This window comes from Prionailurus viverrinus, chromosome C1 (genome assembly GCF_022837055.1).
Source record: "Prionailurus viverrinus isolate Anna chromosome C1, UM_Priviv_1.0, whole genome shotgun sequence".
NCBI lineage: Eukaryota > Metazoa > Chordata > Mammalia > Carnivora > Felidae > Prionailurus > Prionailurus viverrinus.
This window is the reverse complement of record NC_062568.1, coordinates 127,213,414-127,232,945: the sequence shown is the minus strand read 5'-3', so window position 1 is coordinate 127,232,945 and position 19,532 is coordinate 127,213,414. Positions and strand designations below refer to the sequence as shown.

Genomic DNA, 19,532 nt, shown 5'->3' with positions numbered 1-19,532 from the left:
CTAGATGGCACCACACCATTGTCCTAAAGTAGAACTAACTTGAGGGAGTAGGGGGGCAGAGGGCTGATTGTAATCCACATTAAACACCTGTTGATGATCTCAGGGTGTGTGTGTGAGCTTTAGGTGTGCTTTTTCCATCAGATTCTCACATGCGTATAATTATATTTTGCATGTCTAAGAATGGGATACTTATAAGATTAAGCACAGGGGACTTTATTCAGTCTCTCATAGGAGAAAATTAAGCGCTTAAGAAAGAACATTACTTCATTCAGGCCCCTAGAGTGCATTACTGTTGAAGCCCTCCCCTCCCCCCGTAATTTCTACTTTCTACTCTCTCTCTTTCTACTTTAACTCTCTAGTAGTAATAAGCTGAATGGTATCCTAGTGCTCTCAATGACTTGTGATTCCTTCAGCACCTTATTTACTATTTAAGAGTAACTTAGACCTTGCAGGCAATGAAGCTAGTTTGTCTTTTAGTATCTTAAAATTTATGTGATCTACAGTGTGACATTTTCCCTAAAAGCAAATTCATTGAAAAGGTGAGTGGAAATGTATTCATCATTGTTGAAATTTTATTCTGTTTCCCCAATCCATTTCTGCCCTCTGCTAATTGGTTGTTTGTGTTGAAAGGCTTTTGTGAAGAATGAAGATGCCGCTGATAGATGAGCCTTCCTGCTCTTCTTACTATATTGGGGATACTATAATTATCCAATGTCCCACTGCAGATCCAAAAGCAACTGGATTTTAGATGCTTTTGGAACACTCAACCCCTGATGTTTGTTTTTTCTTTACATGTCCTGTTAATGGTCCTGATGTTGATTAATACCTGTTTTCTGAGTCAATGTGATCTGATATGTTGATAATTAGGCATTTAGTTATGAGTTGATAGTAGGTATGGTGTTAAAAGATGATTTGATCCAATCTTTATTAATTTCCAGCAAGTATAAATACTAAGTAGTATTAATCAAACTAGATCTTAAGACACCACTCACAATCATGTTTGTTTTTCTTCTGGAAATATATGTATGAGATACTCCCTTTCAAACTGGAATAACTTTTAAGTGGACAATATGAAGATTACTTCATTTTTCAAGGACCATGTGACTTCATACTTCATAGCATTAGGGCTGTCTGTCTCTACCTGAACATGTTTTTTACTTTGTAATTAACGATTATGATCCAGTTGATAAATATCATAAATATCCTCATTGCTTAAGATACTCTCAGTAGGTAGGTTTGCTATTGGACATAAAAATGGTGTGACATAGAAAAGTATCCAGTTCTTGGGACAAAAAGCATAAATGACTTACAGTCATTGTTTGAGCCACTGGTCTCTACTAGGTAAGTAGGGATCTGAGGGCTGCTAATAATCCAGGAAAGAGTTTATAACATCTGAAAATTACTTCCAGTCTCTTGTAAGGTCATATCAATTCAAATAGCAACCATCTCATGAAGAAAGTTGAATACTGTTTCCTGGTGTCTAATATTTGTGTTAGTTGCTGGATTTTGTTTTTGATTAGTTAAAATAAAACAAAATATTAACTAGTTAATGCAGTTAATTTGACAGTCACATTCTTTCAAACTTTGTTGTTTATGAAGGAAATAAAAAGAACCTTTGTTGTTAAAAAAATCTATATATTGTGGATTGCAGTCCTAAGGTTTAAGGACACCATAGAAACATTATCCATGGTTCAGTAAGGAGGAATAGGATGAATTTGTGTCCACTTAAATCAAAACCATTTTCCCCAAATATCATTTTCAATATTGAAGGAGGCTGTGTGTAGGAGTTACGTGTAGACTAAAAAACAAGCAGAATTATGAAAGAGCTGAGAGTTGTGTAGATTTCATTTCCTAACTGTGGTAGACATTATTTCCAGCTGAGTCAACTCAGAATGTATGTTAGAAGTGAAATTCATTTCTAAAATTGAATACATTCCAAGAATATTCCATGCCAGTCCCTCAAAAACCTGACTGGCACCCTTTAAGGTTCAAGGTGTTTACTAGCTAGAACTATTCTATTGCCTGTCCTTCTTTTAGTTGACTGCATGTATACTTAGCAGATAACTGGTGTCAGTATACAAAGTTGATGGCTTTGGTTTATTGTGAGATGCTAGGAACAACCAAGTGAATTGATTCTCAGGCTCTAGAGCGATTCATCTGTAACAACCAGTCCTCTTCCAAAGCAAGTAAAGCCCTACACAGACCAGTCCTATGCACTGTCATTTACAGAAAATAGATATTTTTTTAATTAAAAATTTTTTTAAATGTTTAAGACAGAGATACAGCATGAACAGGGGAGGGGCAGAGAGAGAGGGAGACACAGAATCTGAAACAGGCTGTGAGCTGTCAGCATAGAGCCTGGTGTGGGGTTCCAACCCACAAATTGTGAGATCATGACCTGAGCCAAAGTCAGACGCTTAACCAACTGAGCCACCCAGTGCCCCCAGAAAATCTTTAATCAAATATTTTCTGAGCTAATAAAAATGCATCTGGATATTTTTTTTGTAACCCCCAAAGTAACTTAGATATTGAGGGCACTCAAACAAGTCTTGCCTTGAGATTTTCTTCTTATCTAGTTTGGTGGAGACTTCATCTGGCAAACTATGTAACATGTACAGTGAGCCAAAGGTATTTCATGATTTAAAAATAAAATACAACTTGGGGCGCTTGGGTGGCTCAGTTGGTTAAGTGTCTGACTTGATTTTGGCTCAGGTAATTATCTCGGGGTTTATGAGTTTGAGCCCCGCCTCAGGCTCTGTGCTGACAGGGTGGAGCCTGCTTGGGATTCTATCCCTCTTTCTTCCCTTCCCGCTTCCCAAAATAAATAAATAAACATTAAAAAATATATAGCAGAATTCACTTATGTCAGTAATATTTACCTAGTGTATATTAGCTGTAAATTTCATAACAATTATAAAAGAACAACATATAAGGAAATATTTAAGTGACACGTCAAATAAATAACTTTTGCTTAGCTTAGTCTTAGTAAGTCCTATACCACCTGATTGAAATATGTGGCTAAGAAAGCTTTTTTTTCAAATAAGACTTGAAATAGCTAATATCTATTATTTGAAATTTATAAATTGTTACTATATGACTCCTTGTAGAATTAATTTATACAGCAAATACTCATTGAGTAATTTTTCTTTGTTAGGCAGTTTTCTAGGCATTGGGGAATATCCGATTTAGAGCGAGTATCATAGACATTGTTCTTGTTCCCATGGAACAAAAATCTAGGAAGATAGCCATCCAGTTACACATGCAATGATAATGAAGCATGAAAAGCGCAATCATTGGTGACCTATCGGGGTCTGGGAGCACCTAGCTGGGGCACATAGTATACATCGGGAGAGCAGTGAGGGAGTGTGGCAAGACATGACATTTAAACTGAGACCTGAAGAATGAATGGGAGTTTGTCTCATATGGCAAGTGTGTTGACACAGAAAGGATAAGCAGGGGGAAAATTTTTTCAGGAGAAGGGACAGCATCACAACACCTCCCTGCAATGAGAAAGTAGAGAACACACATGACTGGGATGTAGCGTGTGAGGGGAGGAGTGGCAGGACGTAAGGTGGGAGAAGTAGGGAGTGCCGCATAAGCTGTGGACTGTATCACAGGATGTAAGGGAGTCTAGGAGATTTTCCGCAGTGCAAGGTAATTTCAGATTGAGGCTTCAAAAAATCCTTTTGGCAATAATGTGAACAATGTGTGAAGGGGTGCAAGAATGGGAGTCATGGAATCCACTGGAGTCATGATTGTTAGTAAACTAGTTAAGGTGAAAAAGTGGGCCTTGACTGATGAGGAATAAAGATCTGAGGGTTCCTGTGTTAAGCTTTAGGGCTTACGTTAATTGTCTTCTGAGTAATTTTGTTGGAATCTCTTGGAAACCCTGGGATAATGGTAGTGGGGCCTCTAATGTGGTGATTCCCCACATTTTTAACTGTACTGAATGCAACTTTTTATATCTTCACTCTTTTTTTCACTTGAATTGCATTTGTAAAATAGTTTTTAAAATATTTGTCAGCCATTCAAATTTCAAATGTTTACATTTATTCTCTGGAGATGTCTTTAATAGAAATTGATGATCTTTTCCAAATTCTTTACTCCTCTTTTTAGTTTATTTTCTATTTGAGAAAAGTTTTTCTTTGCTTTTGGAGAATACTTTCCTGTGGTCATTGACTTGCCCTCTTTGTCATGTTACTTCATGTCGGCAACTAAAATAATATTCCTAAATGAACTTAATAATTCATCTTTATTCAATTTGTGTCCACATATTTATTTTGCATTAAGTTAGAGACTAGTCCCAGGATGATTTCATCTGAAAAATTACTACCTCATGAATAAAATGGAAGAGTTTGTGAATTTAGACCAGGTTGAACCATTAGGAGTCAAGAGCTAGAGTCCATATCTCATGTTACATACTTGGCCCTTTGCAAAGTAGTGAATATGTATTTGAGTAAGTGTCTCCCTTTTATTTCTTGTGTGGATCAGAACAGCCAAATGATGGCCACTGTCTATAATAGAGGAATTGCTTTTGTTTGATTTAATCACTGCTGTTTCATATTTGGTCCCAGGGTAACTTTTTTCCTAGCCTCTAACTTTCTCCACTACCAAAAATGCCTCTCCTCCCCTCTAGCCAAGCAATGATTGACCATCCCATATTATCATATAGCCAATAGAATTGTGTTATTTCAAGTCACCAAATGGTAACAGGGTGCTCTGAAAATTAGGCAACCTTTAAATAATACTGATTACATAGGCATGCTTAAGTCATTGAGGAATACTTACTTTACACTTAGAAAGCAGGCATCGGTTTCCCTGTAATAGGTATTCATGACTATTTGCAGAGCGTAGGAATGCAGTTTTCATTGAAACCACTTAAAAACACAACATGTTGTTGTACTCACTCAGCTTTTTCATGCAGTCACGAAGCCTGGTCTCTAGGCTAAGCACCCTCTGGTGCAGTTCCTCGTAGTCATAGGCACCGATTTCCTCTTGAATCCCAGTGAGGACGGCAGACAGATTCCGGATTTCCTCTTTAAACTGGGTGATTAACTTGGCATCTGTTTTGTACTGTTCTAGGACTGGGATCAAGGGCAGGAGTTCATCCATCTTCTCTTTCAACTCCTGCAAAAAGCAGGCAGCTGTTTTTGAGAGTCATTTAAACAGATCAAGCAGCTACATGCTTTTTAATATGATACCTAAAGGGGATTATTAGAACAGATTTAAAATTCCTTTTTCTGAAAATTAGAAGAAAAATTTTACTGATGTATAATCAGGATGTAACGTTACGTTAGTTTCAGGTATACAACAAAATGATTCAATATTTGTATATCAAAGTAGATCAAAATCGTACTGATTTTTGGTTGAAATTAAGTACTGTGAAAATGTAAGTGGCTACTGTGATTATTAGTAGCAAACCCATTTATCTCAGTACTAGAACCTCTCTTTAAATGGTTAGGTGCTTTTCTATTAAATTGATCCTTATCATAATTACAAAAACTTCTTACAGTAGCATTTAAGAGTTTGTGTTATTTCACTTTCTAGGAGCATTTTATAAAGCGAACAATGCAGTATTTGTTTAGCAAATAAAATCAGGATCCATCTTCGATTATGAATTACTAGAAACAGGTCAAATATCCTATGTCAACTCTAATTACCCAATGACTAATTATCTCTGTTATGGGGGTACTTAGAAGAAATTTTGGATCCTAGAACAACAGCTTTTCTGTAACACTTAGAATGTTTCCATCTCCTTCCAGAGTGCTCAGGTATTCCTCACGCTTCTTAATATCCATCTTACCACAGTATCATTAGGAAGGTAAGTTCAGCAAGCATAATAAATCATGAAAAGCTTCTCAAATCTCAAAGAAATGCATATTGCTGTTTACCATTTTGAATTATTACCCACACTCTGACTCCATTTGCCTTAGCATAGATAATTTAGAGCTCTTTAAGGAAGGCAGAGTTGCTTACCCAGGAAGTGAATTAACTCTCTTAACTCTTTCAGGGACCAAAGTGCTCACAGTTTATGTAACACAGGACCTAGTCGTACAGAGTTGTTCGAAACTGCAAAGTTGGTTTTCATCTGGAGAACAAGAAGCGTATTTGGCAACATGGTGTCTCTCATTCCTAGCATCATGGAACTGAGCCCCACCTGCAGTTTTTACTTTCAAGGTCTAGGTGTGTCACCTTTTCTTCTTTTCCTTTCATTTGGTGGTGGTGGTCAGTGAAAATATTTCATGAGTGTGATTCAGTTGTGAGTTTTTTTTACAGATGGTCTCATTTGTGGAAAGAGCTGTCACTGTGAGGATCATTTGAGAATAATCCATACGTGCTGTCAGGAACCATGTTGTACACTAACTAATTTAAGGAGCTGAAAATTGCATTTTAAAATTACATTTGGAAGATGTTATTACTATAAACGCATTAAAATAGCAGGAGCTCCCATTGCTGCCCTGATTTATGGGCTTAGGTTTCTTGTGGGGAAATTTCCACTCGTTCTGTAAGCTCAGAATTTTTTGAATTTGTATATATGCCCATGTTGAGTGGGAGGGACAAAGTCTTAATAATGAGAAATATTTCATAAATATCACAATGAAAAGGTGGAATTGCATAGCTTTACTCATTTTGGTGGCTCATTTTGAAATAAACTTATTAGTTTGAGCATTCTGTGGCATCCCAAAAGAAAAACACAATTGCTTCATTATGATTTTAATAAGAGTTCTGTTGGTAGCCTTTGCTGAATATTATAGCAACAGTTACTATGAAGAGTTTTATGTTACACTGTGGGAATACTGAAAAGAGAGCAATTCAGTGTCACAATTTTGGTGACTTTTTCTTCCCCCTGAACCAAAAAAACAAACAAACAAAATAAAACTAGGTAATTGTATTTTTTTGGATCTTTTCAAAAATTCATAATTGGATTATTGATAACGAGTTTTGAAACCCTGGATGCTAGTCAGGGAACAGTGGAAAGTTTGACCAGTATACATGTCAAATACTTAAAAGGTTAAAGGAGAATAGCATAGATCTTTACTTATTAATTTCTTCGAGAATTTCACCTTCTGCTGTGTTGTTCTTACAGTAGCAAAAGTTGTAGCCAGACTATTTTGCCCAACCGTGATCTCTTCATATAAGAATGATAGTCTCAAGTATGATACCTACAACAAGATTTCCGTCTTAAACAGTATAGAAGAGGGTGGCTGGGTGGCTTCGTCAGTTGAGTGTCAGACACTTGATTTAAGCTCAGCTCAGGTTATGATTCCAGAGTGGTGGGATTGAGCCCCGCATTGGGCTCTGCGCTGACTGAGGAGCCTGCTTAAGATATTCTCATTCTCTTTCTCTCTCTCTCTCTCTCATGCATTCTCCTTCCACATCTCTACGCCACTCATGCTCTCTCTCAAAGAAGTATAGAAGACAAAATCTCACTATTTTTGATAAGTTGAAAATAGTTTACCAGAGGAAGATTTTCTTCAGTCTAAAAGGATTCTTTGATGTTAAAGTGACTTTTGGAATGTTCTAGTTCTTCTTAAATATGGCACCTCAGCACATAGTGCCAAATCTGACTGGATATATAAATCTGACTGAGCTGTCAGGCTCAGGGAATACATAAATTCAGCAAACACATTGAGCATGTCATTATTATCATTAAATTTCATCTGTAATCTACTCAGAGGCAATACAGCACTGGCATTAGGAGGTTTACCTCTAGAGCTGGACTTTGTGGTTCTGATGCATGTTAGATATACAAGGCTGAAAAAATTACATCAGTTTCTTCATCTGAATGATGGAGATAAATATAGAACCTACTTTATAGTATTGTTGAGAGGATTAAATTAGTTACTATGTACTTAGGTTTGTCAAAACTGTTGAATATAATTCTTGAGAAAAATAGTAAGATTGCTATTTGGATTTTTGCGTATAACTCAAGTATCTACTTGGATTACATGTAAAATCAAAATCATTACTTCATATGGTGCTGCCTGAAAATTAAGTTTTCTTACTGGCAGCCTGCCTGCTACTAGGCAAACTTCTAGAAAAGGCCAATTATTGCCTTGACTTTGTCTCAGCTTTGTATCTTTCTGTTTCAATGTTCTTTCAAGAGTTCCCACAGATGCACATGTTTCATCCCGCTTCCAACCCTGCCAGGCCTGGCATCCTAAAACTGTCCCTTGGCATCGCAGAGTTCGGCACTGTCCATCTGAGCTTGAATAATTTTTACTCCGCGCCCGACACCCTGAGCACCTCTCCTTGTGTCCTTCCTTTCTGGGAGTGCTCCCCCTATGCTGTCAGTGCCAGCTTACCATTTCCTGCTTTGTTGATGGCCTTGGCATTGGGCTCATGTTACCCCTCCACAGTCTACACCCTAACCCTGAACACTGAGAATCTTCTGATCTTCTGTTTTTCTCATATCCTCTGTGATTCAGGTGGTTGTTTGGTGTGTGTTTTGGGGGGGACTGGTCCAAACTGCTTTCTTAAAAATTGCCAAATTTTATAACTTTTCCCCGATGTTCTCTAAATTAAATTAAATAAAATTACTCTTTGTGCTGCTAAGTAATATTTATGCTTCTATTTGCTGTCAATTTCATGTGCCTTGTTTTAGTTGTCTTTTATAGAAGAGAGATCCTTATATATCCAGCAGAGGGCCCAGCACTGCCTTGTGCACAGTGCATGCTCAATAAATATTGGTTAGCATTAACTTATTTGCTCCTCAGCCTTATTTTTTGTTTTGTTTTTTTTTATTTTTTGCTGTTTACCATTCCCCCATAAATTCTGGACTCATCCAGTTCACTCATTCTCTCATTTCCAGTTGTGTTTACATTTATTGTATCTTCTAAGTCTTGCTCTAATTCTAATTTCTTAACCTACTAGCTTTGTTTTTCAATTTAAACTTCATGATTCATCACTTGAGCCTCATCTCCTGTCAGTACCCTCAACTTTCTTACTCCTCTGTTCCTTCTGTTGTACCTCTCTGGTAAAACTTTATGTATTTATGTATGTTTATTATTTATTTTTGAGAGAGAGACAGAGTGAGCAGGTGATGGGTAGAGAGAGAGGGAGACACAGAATCCAAAGCAGGCTGCAGACTCCGAGCTGTCAGCACAGAGCCTGAACCAGAGCTCGAACTCAGGAACCACGAGATCATGACCTGAGCCCACGTTGGACGCTTAACTGACTGAGCCATCCAGGCACCCCTCTCTAGTATAACTTTAAAACTGATTCAGTGAAGAAACTGCTTCCTGTACATCCCTACTCAGTCTCCTGAGCACCAATGAAGACAATTACACAGCCATGAAAACATCTGCCGTATCAAAATGTGCTGTGCAGAGATCCTGTTACATCCTAGCTCCCTGCCCTCAAGATTCTGTGTGAAAAGCACTTCTGATGCTTAAACTCAGGCCCACTCCCTCACCATTAGCAGTGAATCTCACTCATGACAGAAGGGAGGGAAAACAAACCATTATGTTAATAAAACCACAGGATGTCCTATAAATGATGTGCTGTCCCTTTGGAGGCAGATAATTTGTTTTAATAGAGATTCAAATGGTAGTATCATAGTCAGATTCTTAAAATCTATGGCACTGTCACACATAGGTATGAAAAGTCCACATAGCATGCTTAAAAACACTATTCCTCTATTTTCAGTGTTTCCGGATAATTGCCAAAAATAACTTTAAAGTCTAAGAGAAGACTTTGTATAAAATTAGGAAACAGCCCTCTTTATTTTTGTATGATATTAATAATGGTATTGTTGCCTCTGTTAATAATTTATATTCTCTGTCTCCTCATATTAGCAGGGCATTAAGTCATCAGAAAAAACTTTGATAAATTTAGTTATTTTCCTTGAGATTTCCCCTTGTCTTAGATATTGAATGGCCTGTAAATCTATCCAGAAACTCCACCAAACTCTAGGAGGATAATGCTCTTTTTATAGCAAGTCTTCTATGCATTCCTACCAGCTAATGGTCAGTTTCAGTGGAGAGATGATTGATGTCCCCAGTGAGTCTTTAACCTTGCACATATGGGCAGATGCACAGTTATTTCTAGCTGATTGCCATGCTGGCTGTCCATTGCACTCAGTGTCTGATTTGGATTGACAAGATTGCAGAAGTCAAACCTACTTGAAAATGCTTGGTCATTAGTGTCTTCCGATCATCTTCAATCTGCCGAAACTTGGCCTTCAGCCCTTTCATTTGGGTTTCCATTTTTAGAACATATTGGAAATCTCTCTGAGTTCTCAAGTTTAAGACTTCAATAGACTGGGACATGTTCTGAACCTGTTAAACAAGAACATTTGGCTATACATTATTGTCTATTTACAGGTATATGCAATCACTACTGAAGTAGCAAAAATGACAAAGAACTGTAAGTGCCAAATCCGTATTTGTATCCCCACATGATAGGTTTTCAAGACAATTCTTTATGATAAACATTCAAAAAATTCAGCAAGGGAAAATTAAACTGACGCAAGAAATAATAATAAAGTTGACATCCTAGGATTAGAGAGAAATAAATAACTTCAAATAAGAATTTAATCAGAAAAGTAAATTTGAAATATGGAATTTTCATTCTAGGACTTTGCAAGCTTATGATGTTAAATGTTAAAATAATTTGTTTCTATAAGTACTAACTCTGATTTCTTCAAGATGTGGGATGTTTAGCAACTGTGGATGATAGTGACATGTCCAACAGAATTAGAACACATTCATTCCTGTATGGTTTCTTTGACATCCTAAGTTCTCCCAATGGTGAGATTGAATTGACCGAGAAGCATGGTGGCAATTCTGGGACACCTCCAAGCTTGGAGAGCATACTGTTTAAGAGACCTGGAAAATAGCAGCTCTGTCAAATGGTTGGTAGGTAGGCAGTAAACACAGATTAAGCTGATGGTACCTTGTAGGTTTATTGGGCCCTAGGCTATGTAGAAGTAGGAAATGGATGACCTATAAAAATGAGGAAAGAAACATGCTCTAATTTTTGTGTCAGCAAAAACCTCAAAACAAAGTGAAAACCTCTAATAGTTGGAGAGCTGTTAGATGAATCGTGGAATGGAGTATGAATACGCTATTTTAAAGGATAGGCTAGATTTTTATATCTTGGTACTCAAAGTATTGTGTACAGAGCAAGTTTGACATCACTTGGGAAACTTAAAAATATAGAATTTTGGGGCCTATGCCACAGCTACTGAGTCAGAATCTGCATTTTATCAGAATCCCCAAGTGATTCCTGTGTTTATTAAATTTTGCTCAACATGGAGAAATTTCCTTGAGAAAAGTGAGAAGAGCTTGTGTGTGTGTGTGTGTGTGTGTGTGTGTGTGTGTGTGTGTGTAACATACACATAAAAGAAAATGGGGCAGTAGGTGATGGGTGTTGAAGAGGGCATCTTTTGGGATGAGCACTGTGTGTTGTATGGAAACTAATTTGACAAAAAAATTCATATAATAAAAAAAAAGAAAATGGGGCATATGAACAAAAAATCATGGTGGAGAAAGGTATTAAAGATTAGAAGAATACATACTGGGTTGTTTTCCTTTTTTAATGTTATTTAGTTAGAGAGTGAGTGAGCAGGGAAGGCACACAGAAACAATCTCCACACTGAGGGTGCAGAGCCCAATGCAGGGTTAGATCTCACGAACCGTGAGATCGTGACCTGCACTGAAATCAAGAGTTGAATGCTTAACTAACTGAGCCACCCAGGCATCCCTGGGTTGTTAGTTTTCTGTGAAATGTGGGTAAGAGGAGAAGTAATAAATATTGTAGAAAGGAGTCCCTGTTAAACAGAATATATATAAATCTGCCTAGAATTATATGTTTTATTTTTAAGAAATGGAAACAATTATATGTTTTATTTTTAAGAAATGGAAACACGAAAGCACCAAAAAAAATTGTGGTGGACTTTGAGATGAATTTTACTTTGTTTCATAGATTTTTATTCATTATTCTATTGTATTTTTTTTTTTAATTTTAAAAAAAAATTTTTTTTTTTCAACGTTTATTTATTTTTGGGACAGCGAGAGACAGAGCATGAACGGGGGAGGGGCAGAGAGAGAGAGGGAGACACAGAATCGGAAACAGGCTCCAGGCTCTGAGCCATCAGCCCAGAGCCTGACGCGGGGCTCGAACTCCCGGACCGCGAGATCGTGACCTGGCTGAAGTCGGACGCTTAACCGACTGCGCCACCCAGGCGCCCCGTATTTATTTTTAAATATGTATTATGCAATAAGTAAAAAAATTTTTTCATTGCAACAATTGTGAGTTGAAAATAAGGAAGGAGTGATTTATTCAGACACAAATTTTTGTCGTCAGGTATGTCACAAAGCTCAGTGGACTAGCTAGCTATGAAGAGCCCATTGTTGGTACATTCCTCAGCTTGGAACATTCCAAGAAGGCAGAGCATTCTGCTGCATTGGCTTGCATACTTCGTCTATTTTTCTTTTTAAAGAAGGTTATCTTTTCCTGTTTTTTTTTCTGCCGTTTTGATCCATAGTCCTGCCCTTTATAAATCCTGTATTCTCAAGACATGTGATAGCCTAGCTTATATTAAAACTAATTGTGTAATATATGTTGGGTGGGAGCACAGAAGTGACTGCCCTTCTGTGAGCTCCAAAGGTTAGAAGCTGCATCTTATTCATACTTTTTATTCCCAACACCCTACGCAGAACCAGGCACAGAATAATTGTTCAATAAATACCTGTTGGTTAAAATTATCTTATGCTTCCAATACTTGTAATAAGTGATTAGTATTTTTTAAATTTGAGAGAAAGAGCATGCACAGTGCGTGAGAGCTCATGAGTGGGGGTGGGGTGGGGAGAGAGGGAGAATCCCACGCAGGAACCACACTCTGAGTGCAGAACCCGATGCCAGAACTCGAACTCACGATCCATGAGATCATGATCTGAGCCCAAATCAAGAGTTGGACACTTAACCAACTGAGCCACCCAGGCACTCCAGTTACTAGTATTTTAAGGAAAGTTCCTTCCTTCCGTCACTGTGACACTGTAGCAGTACGTGACTCCCAGATATTTCTTAATTTGCTATCATTCCTACTTAGAAAGCTTCATTCTTTTAAATCTTCAGTGGAGCACAAAATTACTGAGACAGCATTGAAACCTGGAGATGTAACTGCATCTTGGATAAATGTAATGCTTTCAAAATAATTTTGAACTTCATTACAGTTAAGTATGAATAAAGAAAAGCCATTTGTATTAAAGAAACCATCTACACATTTGAATATGGCATTCATCTCTGAAGCTGCCCATCACTGGCATGACTGATACTTTCCTAGGAATGCCGTGGGTTGGGCAGAGTCCATACAAGTAGAAAATGATAGGCAAGTGAAATATTCTGTACAAAATTAAAACAGCCTCTTATCTTGCCTCTGCCCTATTAAGGTAATTTTCAACTTATTTGTGTTGTGGCAAATGCACTGGGAGAATTGTGGCCTTCTATATTGTAGAAATAGGCATAATTATAAGAGCTGCACTTGGGATAATGGATTGAGACGGAGCTGTCTAATTGGAGAGGATTTGGGTCTGGGCTGTCTTTCGCTTTGTCTGATGACTATACCTAGGAATGTTTAGTTTTCCACTGTTTACAGAGACCCTCCCACCCCCAGGATCAATTTCCTGATGATACCCGATACTAGATCCCTATAGTTACACTTGTAGAAAGGAGACCCATCTGCTGTGGTTCCTCTTTGACTCTGTTTATCTCTGATGTTTTACAGTTTAGTTTTTCATATGTGTCCCTGTGCTTAGACCCTTCTCTACATCGTTCAGCAAGCTCATTGTCTCCCTTCATTAATAATTTTTTAAACTAATTATCTTGGATCTTTGTATAAATAAAATGTTTGAGGCCTCTCTGAACTTAACAAGTTAACTTAAATTTTCACTCTAATTCATAATTAAGGTAGAGATTACTTGGGGGAAAAAAAGACTACAGTTCAGTATGTTTGGATAGCCTTGACCTTAACAAAACTAAATAGAAATTCTTTGCTGTAGGTCTTCACAGAACCTTTAGTATTAAACTGTGTGGTAGAAATCTTCAAGAGTGAAGTATCATGAATAGAGTTTCTTAAAATCATTTTACTAGGAGGATGTCACTGGTATCCTATTCCAAAAATCACACTTTGGGAGAAACTGTCCTAGACATGCAGGACATCTTCAACTGTACAGAGAAGCTACACAGCTAATAAACTTTTTAATTATTGAAAAAAAATTCATTTAACGTTTTTATTTAGTTTTGAGAGTGAGAGAGAGACAGACAGACGCACCCAGCATGAGTGGGGGAGGGGCAGAGAGAGAGGGAGACACAGAGTCCAAAGCAGGCTCCAGGCTCTGAGCTGTCAGCAGAGAGCCCAGTGCGGGCCTCGAACCCGTGAACCACGAGAGCATGACCTCAGCCAAAGTTGGACGCTTAACCGACTGAGCCACCTAGGTGCCCCAGCTAACAGGCTTTTAAAAAAAATGTTAATTTGTTTTGAGAGAGAGAGAGAGAGTGAGAGCACAGAGGAGGGGCAGAGAAAGAATCCCAAGCTGACAGCACAGAGCCACACATGGGGCTTGAAATCATGAAATGGTGAGATCATGACCTGAGCAGAAACCGAGAGTCAGATGCTTAACTGATGGAGCCACCTGTGCCCTGCTAACAAACGTTTTTTTAAATGAACAGTTGTAGTTTGGGCATATTAAGACCTGAAATATTGGGAAAACAATTGTAATTCTTTAAATATTAAGTAATGTAGATATGGTTAAAAATATTTGACAGAACATTGCTTAAATTAGTATGGGTACCACCTGTGACATTCTGGATGACACTAGCATGGTGTTGAGAAAACACAGAACTGATCTGGTAAGCCCCATAATACACTGGTTGAGTGACACTGGTAGGTTCTTTAACCTCAAAAAGCAGTTTCTTTTTACGTAAACTTAGAAGGGCAGGTTCCTCAGCTGTGAGGATTGAATGGAGTGGATACAGATATGGGAAATACTGTTATCAATATTATTGTTAAAAACATTTCCTTAGGGGCACCTGGGTGGTTCAGTTGGTTAAGTATCCGACTCGATTTCAGCTCAGGTCATGATCTCACGGTTCAGTTTGTGAGTTCAAGCCCTGCATTGGGCTCTGCGCTGACAGCGAGGAGTCTGCTTGGGATTCTCTTTCTCTCATGTGCACGCTTTCTCTCTAAATAAATAAATAGATAAATAAATAGATAAATAAATAGATAAATAAATAGATAAATAAATAGATAAATAAATAGATAAATAAATAGATAAATAAATAGATAAATAAATAGATAAATCTTTAAAAACATTTCCTTGTTATGTGACTAAATTAGTTCTTTGGTTAATGGTGAGTGGGCGGCCTAAACTCATGCTCCGGTTTTCCATCCGGTGCCTTGGATATTTGTGGAACTATAGAGAAGTCAATAAGAAAAACTGGCTCAGTCTGAATAAGGAGTGCTTATTTCAGATGGTTTTTTTTTTTTTGGGGGGGGGGTCATTGCAGCAAATCAGTGCTACTCCCTTCTTCAGCCCGCTCCAAGTAATGTACATAATTTACTATTACTATTCCCTCCTATTTACTATTCCCTTTACTATTCCCTCCTATAATACTCTCAAATGGTAAATTTAATAAACCTAACTTGTAGAGACCTAGATTTTGTTAATAAATTTTGTGGGGTTTTTTGTTAATTAGATACAATGACTTTTTAAAGGTGTGATTTTTTCTAGAATTTCTTTAAATCATTAAACACATTGCATATTAGATGGGGTGGTCGTATCAGTGATGGCTTGTGGTCAACCTCCTTGGTTGTATTTTTTTTCCTTCTTCATCCTACACTAATTCCCGGTTTTATCATAGTTCTGGAGTACATTTCACTTTGGACCTGTAGAGGGTATTATCCACCTTCTAACACTTTATTTGAACTTTCTCAACTGATTTCAGAAGAAATGTGTTTGGTTTTTTTTCCAACAAGTTCAGAAGAGATGTCTGAATCTGTATGGGGGGAGGTATGGATATGTAATGCTATATTGAAAAACAATAACAAAAATAAGGGTAGAGTATCTAAGAATGTTTCTCACCATAGTTGATATAGAAAAAAGATGCTTTTGCACAGAAAAAGAATATAGGATCAGAAAGTCTATAATTTGAGGGGAAATATTTAATAGAAAAGCAAATTTAATAGAAAAGCAAAATTGGATTTAAAAGATTAAATCTTTTTACTAATGTAATATCCCTAGTAACCAAACAATATTAAACTATATATTTGGAGTTTTTTTCATAGAAATAAAGAAAACCAAGATTGGTAAGGTATACCCAAGAAAAATCACAGTTCATTTGTCATGATTTCTAATAGCTGAGAGGCACATTAGCTAGAGTCGTTAACTTGAATGAAAATGACATTTGCTTTTGTCTGGGGGACAGATATTGAAGGACCAGGGAAGATAGGATCTTATAAAAAGAGACATAAGAAGAGAGAATCGATAGATTGATGATAGCTCTGAGGAGAGGGGGAGGGAAACAGGACTAATCATTTTATAAAAACAAGAAAAAAGCTTTCTTAAAATTTTAGAGCATCAATAGACTTCCAAATAATGTACATGGAGGAAATTTATTTTCATTATATGGCAGTAGAAGAAAGTTATTGTTGCTAAGCTTGAAATTGCATAAAGTAGGCATGTCTATATTAACAAATTTGATGCTTTCATTTTTCTGGCTTCTCTTAACTTTCCTTAAAAAGTTCTTATTCAATGCCATCATTGTATGAATGATCATAGAAATGATATTGCACTGAGTGAATGGTTGAGCACGATGTTCTCTAAAAGCACATACTACCTAATTTATCTTATTATCCCTGAAGGTACTTAAAATTCCCACATGTTGCCGTCTTACCATCAGTCTGGCCACCCAGCTGTCCTACTATATTCAGAGCCCAACACAGTGAAATTCTGAATGAGAATAATTGAAAGAACCATTCATTGTTTTTTTTTCCTCCTCAAACTAAACATAAATAATGTTTCATGAGCTGACTTTTATCTGTAAAAAAGAATAAATCAAGGGCATTCTGCATTTGATTGTTATGGATCAGCTTAAGTAAATTATACGGAGAGATTGCTGTTGAATGAAATTGAAGAGCTTAATGTTCAAAGGAATGACTTAGAGAATGATGATAAATACTTGAAATTATTCATTATCTGTTCAGATAGCTTGCATATTGCATTCCATTATTTTAACTTCCTTGCAAGGTTGTTAATGTGATTCAAATGCATGAGCTCAAACAGCCTAGTGTGATCCTGGGAATTGAGGATAAATTTCTGGCATAGGAATAAGACTTTTTGCCTTTTTTTCCCCTTAAGAAGAGACCAACTGGATATTAAGGCATATGATAGATATCCAGTCTTAAGATTGAGAAAAATAAAAAGTAATACAAATAAACAGTAGAGCAGGAATCTTGAGGTACTCCTTTCAAGGAAGGAAAAAAAAGTTTGAGAAAGGGGGACAAAAATTGGAAGGACCTTCCTCATTATTGCCTGCTTTCCTGCATTTCCTTTTCAAGGAACGGTAGATAAAAAAAAAAAAATGCAGGACAGGACACGTACCTTTTCCAGAAGTTGGCGAAGCTGCCTGCTTTTGGCATCCCTGGAACACAGGTTTTGTTCTGGAGCCACCACTGTGCAAATGCATCGTCCATCAGGGTCTTGTGCTGAACTGTACACTTGCCACCCTTCTTTGGGACTAATCTGGGTCTGAGGAAACCAATAGCAAACACACAACACGGACCCCCATTACAGGATAAAGAGAATGTGGGTTTGTAACATTTTAAACAAAGGATCCTCTTTGATAAAGTTTCTGTTTTTATTCTTTAAAAAGAAAGATTAAACGACTTCTACAACTTCTATAGGCAGCATAAGTTCATTCAGTTACACCTTCCTTATCTGTCCCCAGGATAGTTTTTCTTTTCTTTAAAATATTTATTTTTGAGAGAGAGTGTGTGCGCACAAGGAAGGGGGGGGGGAGAGAGAGAGAGAGAGAGAGAGAAAATATCCCAAGCAGACTCCACACTCAGCACGGAGCCTGATGTAGGGCTCAGTTTCACAACTATGAGTTCATGACCTGAGCTGAAATCAAGAGTTAACCCACTGAGCTACCCAGGGACCCTGAATTTTTCTTTCAATGGGCTATATTAGTAACTATTTATTGACCCTACAACATTTCCTAATGCTTTTTGTCATATTTGGACATTGCAGTGCAATTTAGAAGCATCTGATAACCACTTAATCACATATCACCAGTCTCTCTACATAAGATCTGTTAGCTTGTCTTTCTCAACAGTAAATGATAGTAGTGTGTGTATGTGTATGTATATATATATACATATGTACATATGTATATATATATACATATACATACACACACACATACACATTTCTGATTATTATTCACTTGTGATATTCTGAAGCAAAGCCCTATCCCAGGGCGCTTCCCATGTATTGAAGAGCCAATTATTAATAAAGTTGGAAAAGTAGCAGGTAAGAATACAGGGTAAAATGATTAGATCAGCATGGTTTTGCAAAGGATGCAGAGTCCCAGAGAGGTTAAAGAATATTTTGACATGGTCTGCAAAATCCATCTTCCCAAATTACTTCTGTGTACTTATCACCCTACTTCCCTAGAACTGTAGCTTAAAGTGGCCTTCCCATCTAGGAATGAGGCAGCTTAAAGTCTGCCTCCTATTTATGTTTCTAGTTTCACCTCCTGTATCTTCCTATAGGAAACTTCTTTACAACAAATTGGTCCATGTGTGTCCTGAAAGTATGTTACCTTGATTCATTTCTTTATATGCTACTCATTTTGTTTCTCCTTATTGGAATACCTCTTTCATAAACATTCAACTTAACTAAACCCTTATGGTTTCTACCTATTCTGTGTTATTCATTAGGCATTTCATGTGTATTGTCTAGTATTGCTATTTGCCTTTCGTATGTCTTATTTCAATGCTTAGTTTATATTCATCTACTAGACATATTAGATATTTTCTATCGTATTAAGTATATTTTTATCAGGTACAAAGATAAGTTTCCTCTTTTTTATCTAGTTACTTTTCAGGAAGAGTTTGCTTTAAGTGTTTATTTTGAGAGAGAGAGATGGGGAGGAGCAGAGAGAGAGAGAGAGAGAGAGAGAGAGAGAGAGAGAGAGAGGAAGAGAGAGAATTTCAAGCAGACTCTGTGCTGTCAGCTTGATGTCATGAACCATGAGATCATGACCTGAGCTGAAATCAAGAGTCAGACGCTTAACCGATTGAGCCACCCAGGTGCTGCTAAACATCCACTCTCCATTGTATAAGGAGAAGTCATTGTGGATGCCATGATGTACTGCCCAGAGAGGCACTCATTCATTCCTCCAGCTGCTAAGATTATTAGTGGCTTGGCTTTCAGTTAAGTTTCTCTTTGGGGATTGTCTAGGCTGAAGAATGTTGCTTACTCAAGGTCAGGCTCTATTCCAAGGGACAACTCACATGCATTGACTTG

General features: G+C 37.3%; 1 protein-coding gene across 1 annotated transcript in view; it reads right to left on the bottom strand.

Annotated features, from left to right (window-relative positions):
* Window positions 1–17,745, bottom strand: part of OLFM3 (olfactomedin 3) — a 33,807-nt gene extending 16,062 nt beyond the window's left edge. The window contains exons 1-3 of the mRNA XM_047871350.1: window positions 17,604–17,745; window positions 10,125–10,280; window positions 4,908–5,127 (exon numbers count right to left, since the gene is read on the bottom strand). Of these exons, the coding sequence (XP_047727306.1) occupies window positions 4,908–5,127; window positions 10,125–10,271 (367 nt within the window). The 5' untranslated portion in view covers window positions 10,272–10,280; window positions 17,604–17,745. The remainder of the gene's footprint in view (window positions 1–4,907; window positions 5,128–10,124; window positions 10,281–17,603) is intronic.
* Between the last annotated feature and the right edge of the window lie 1,787 nt (window positions 17,746–19,532).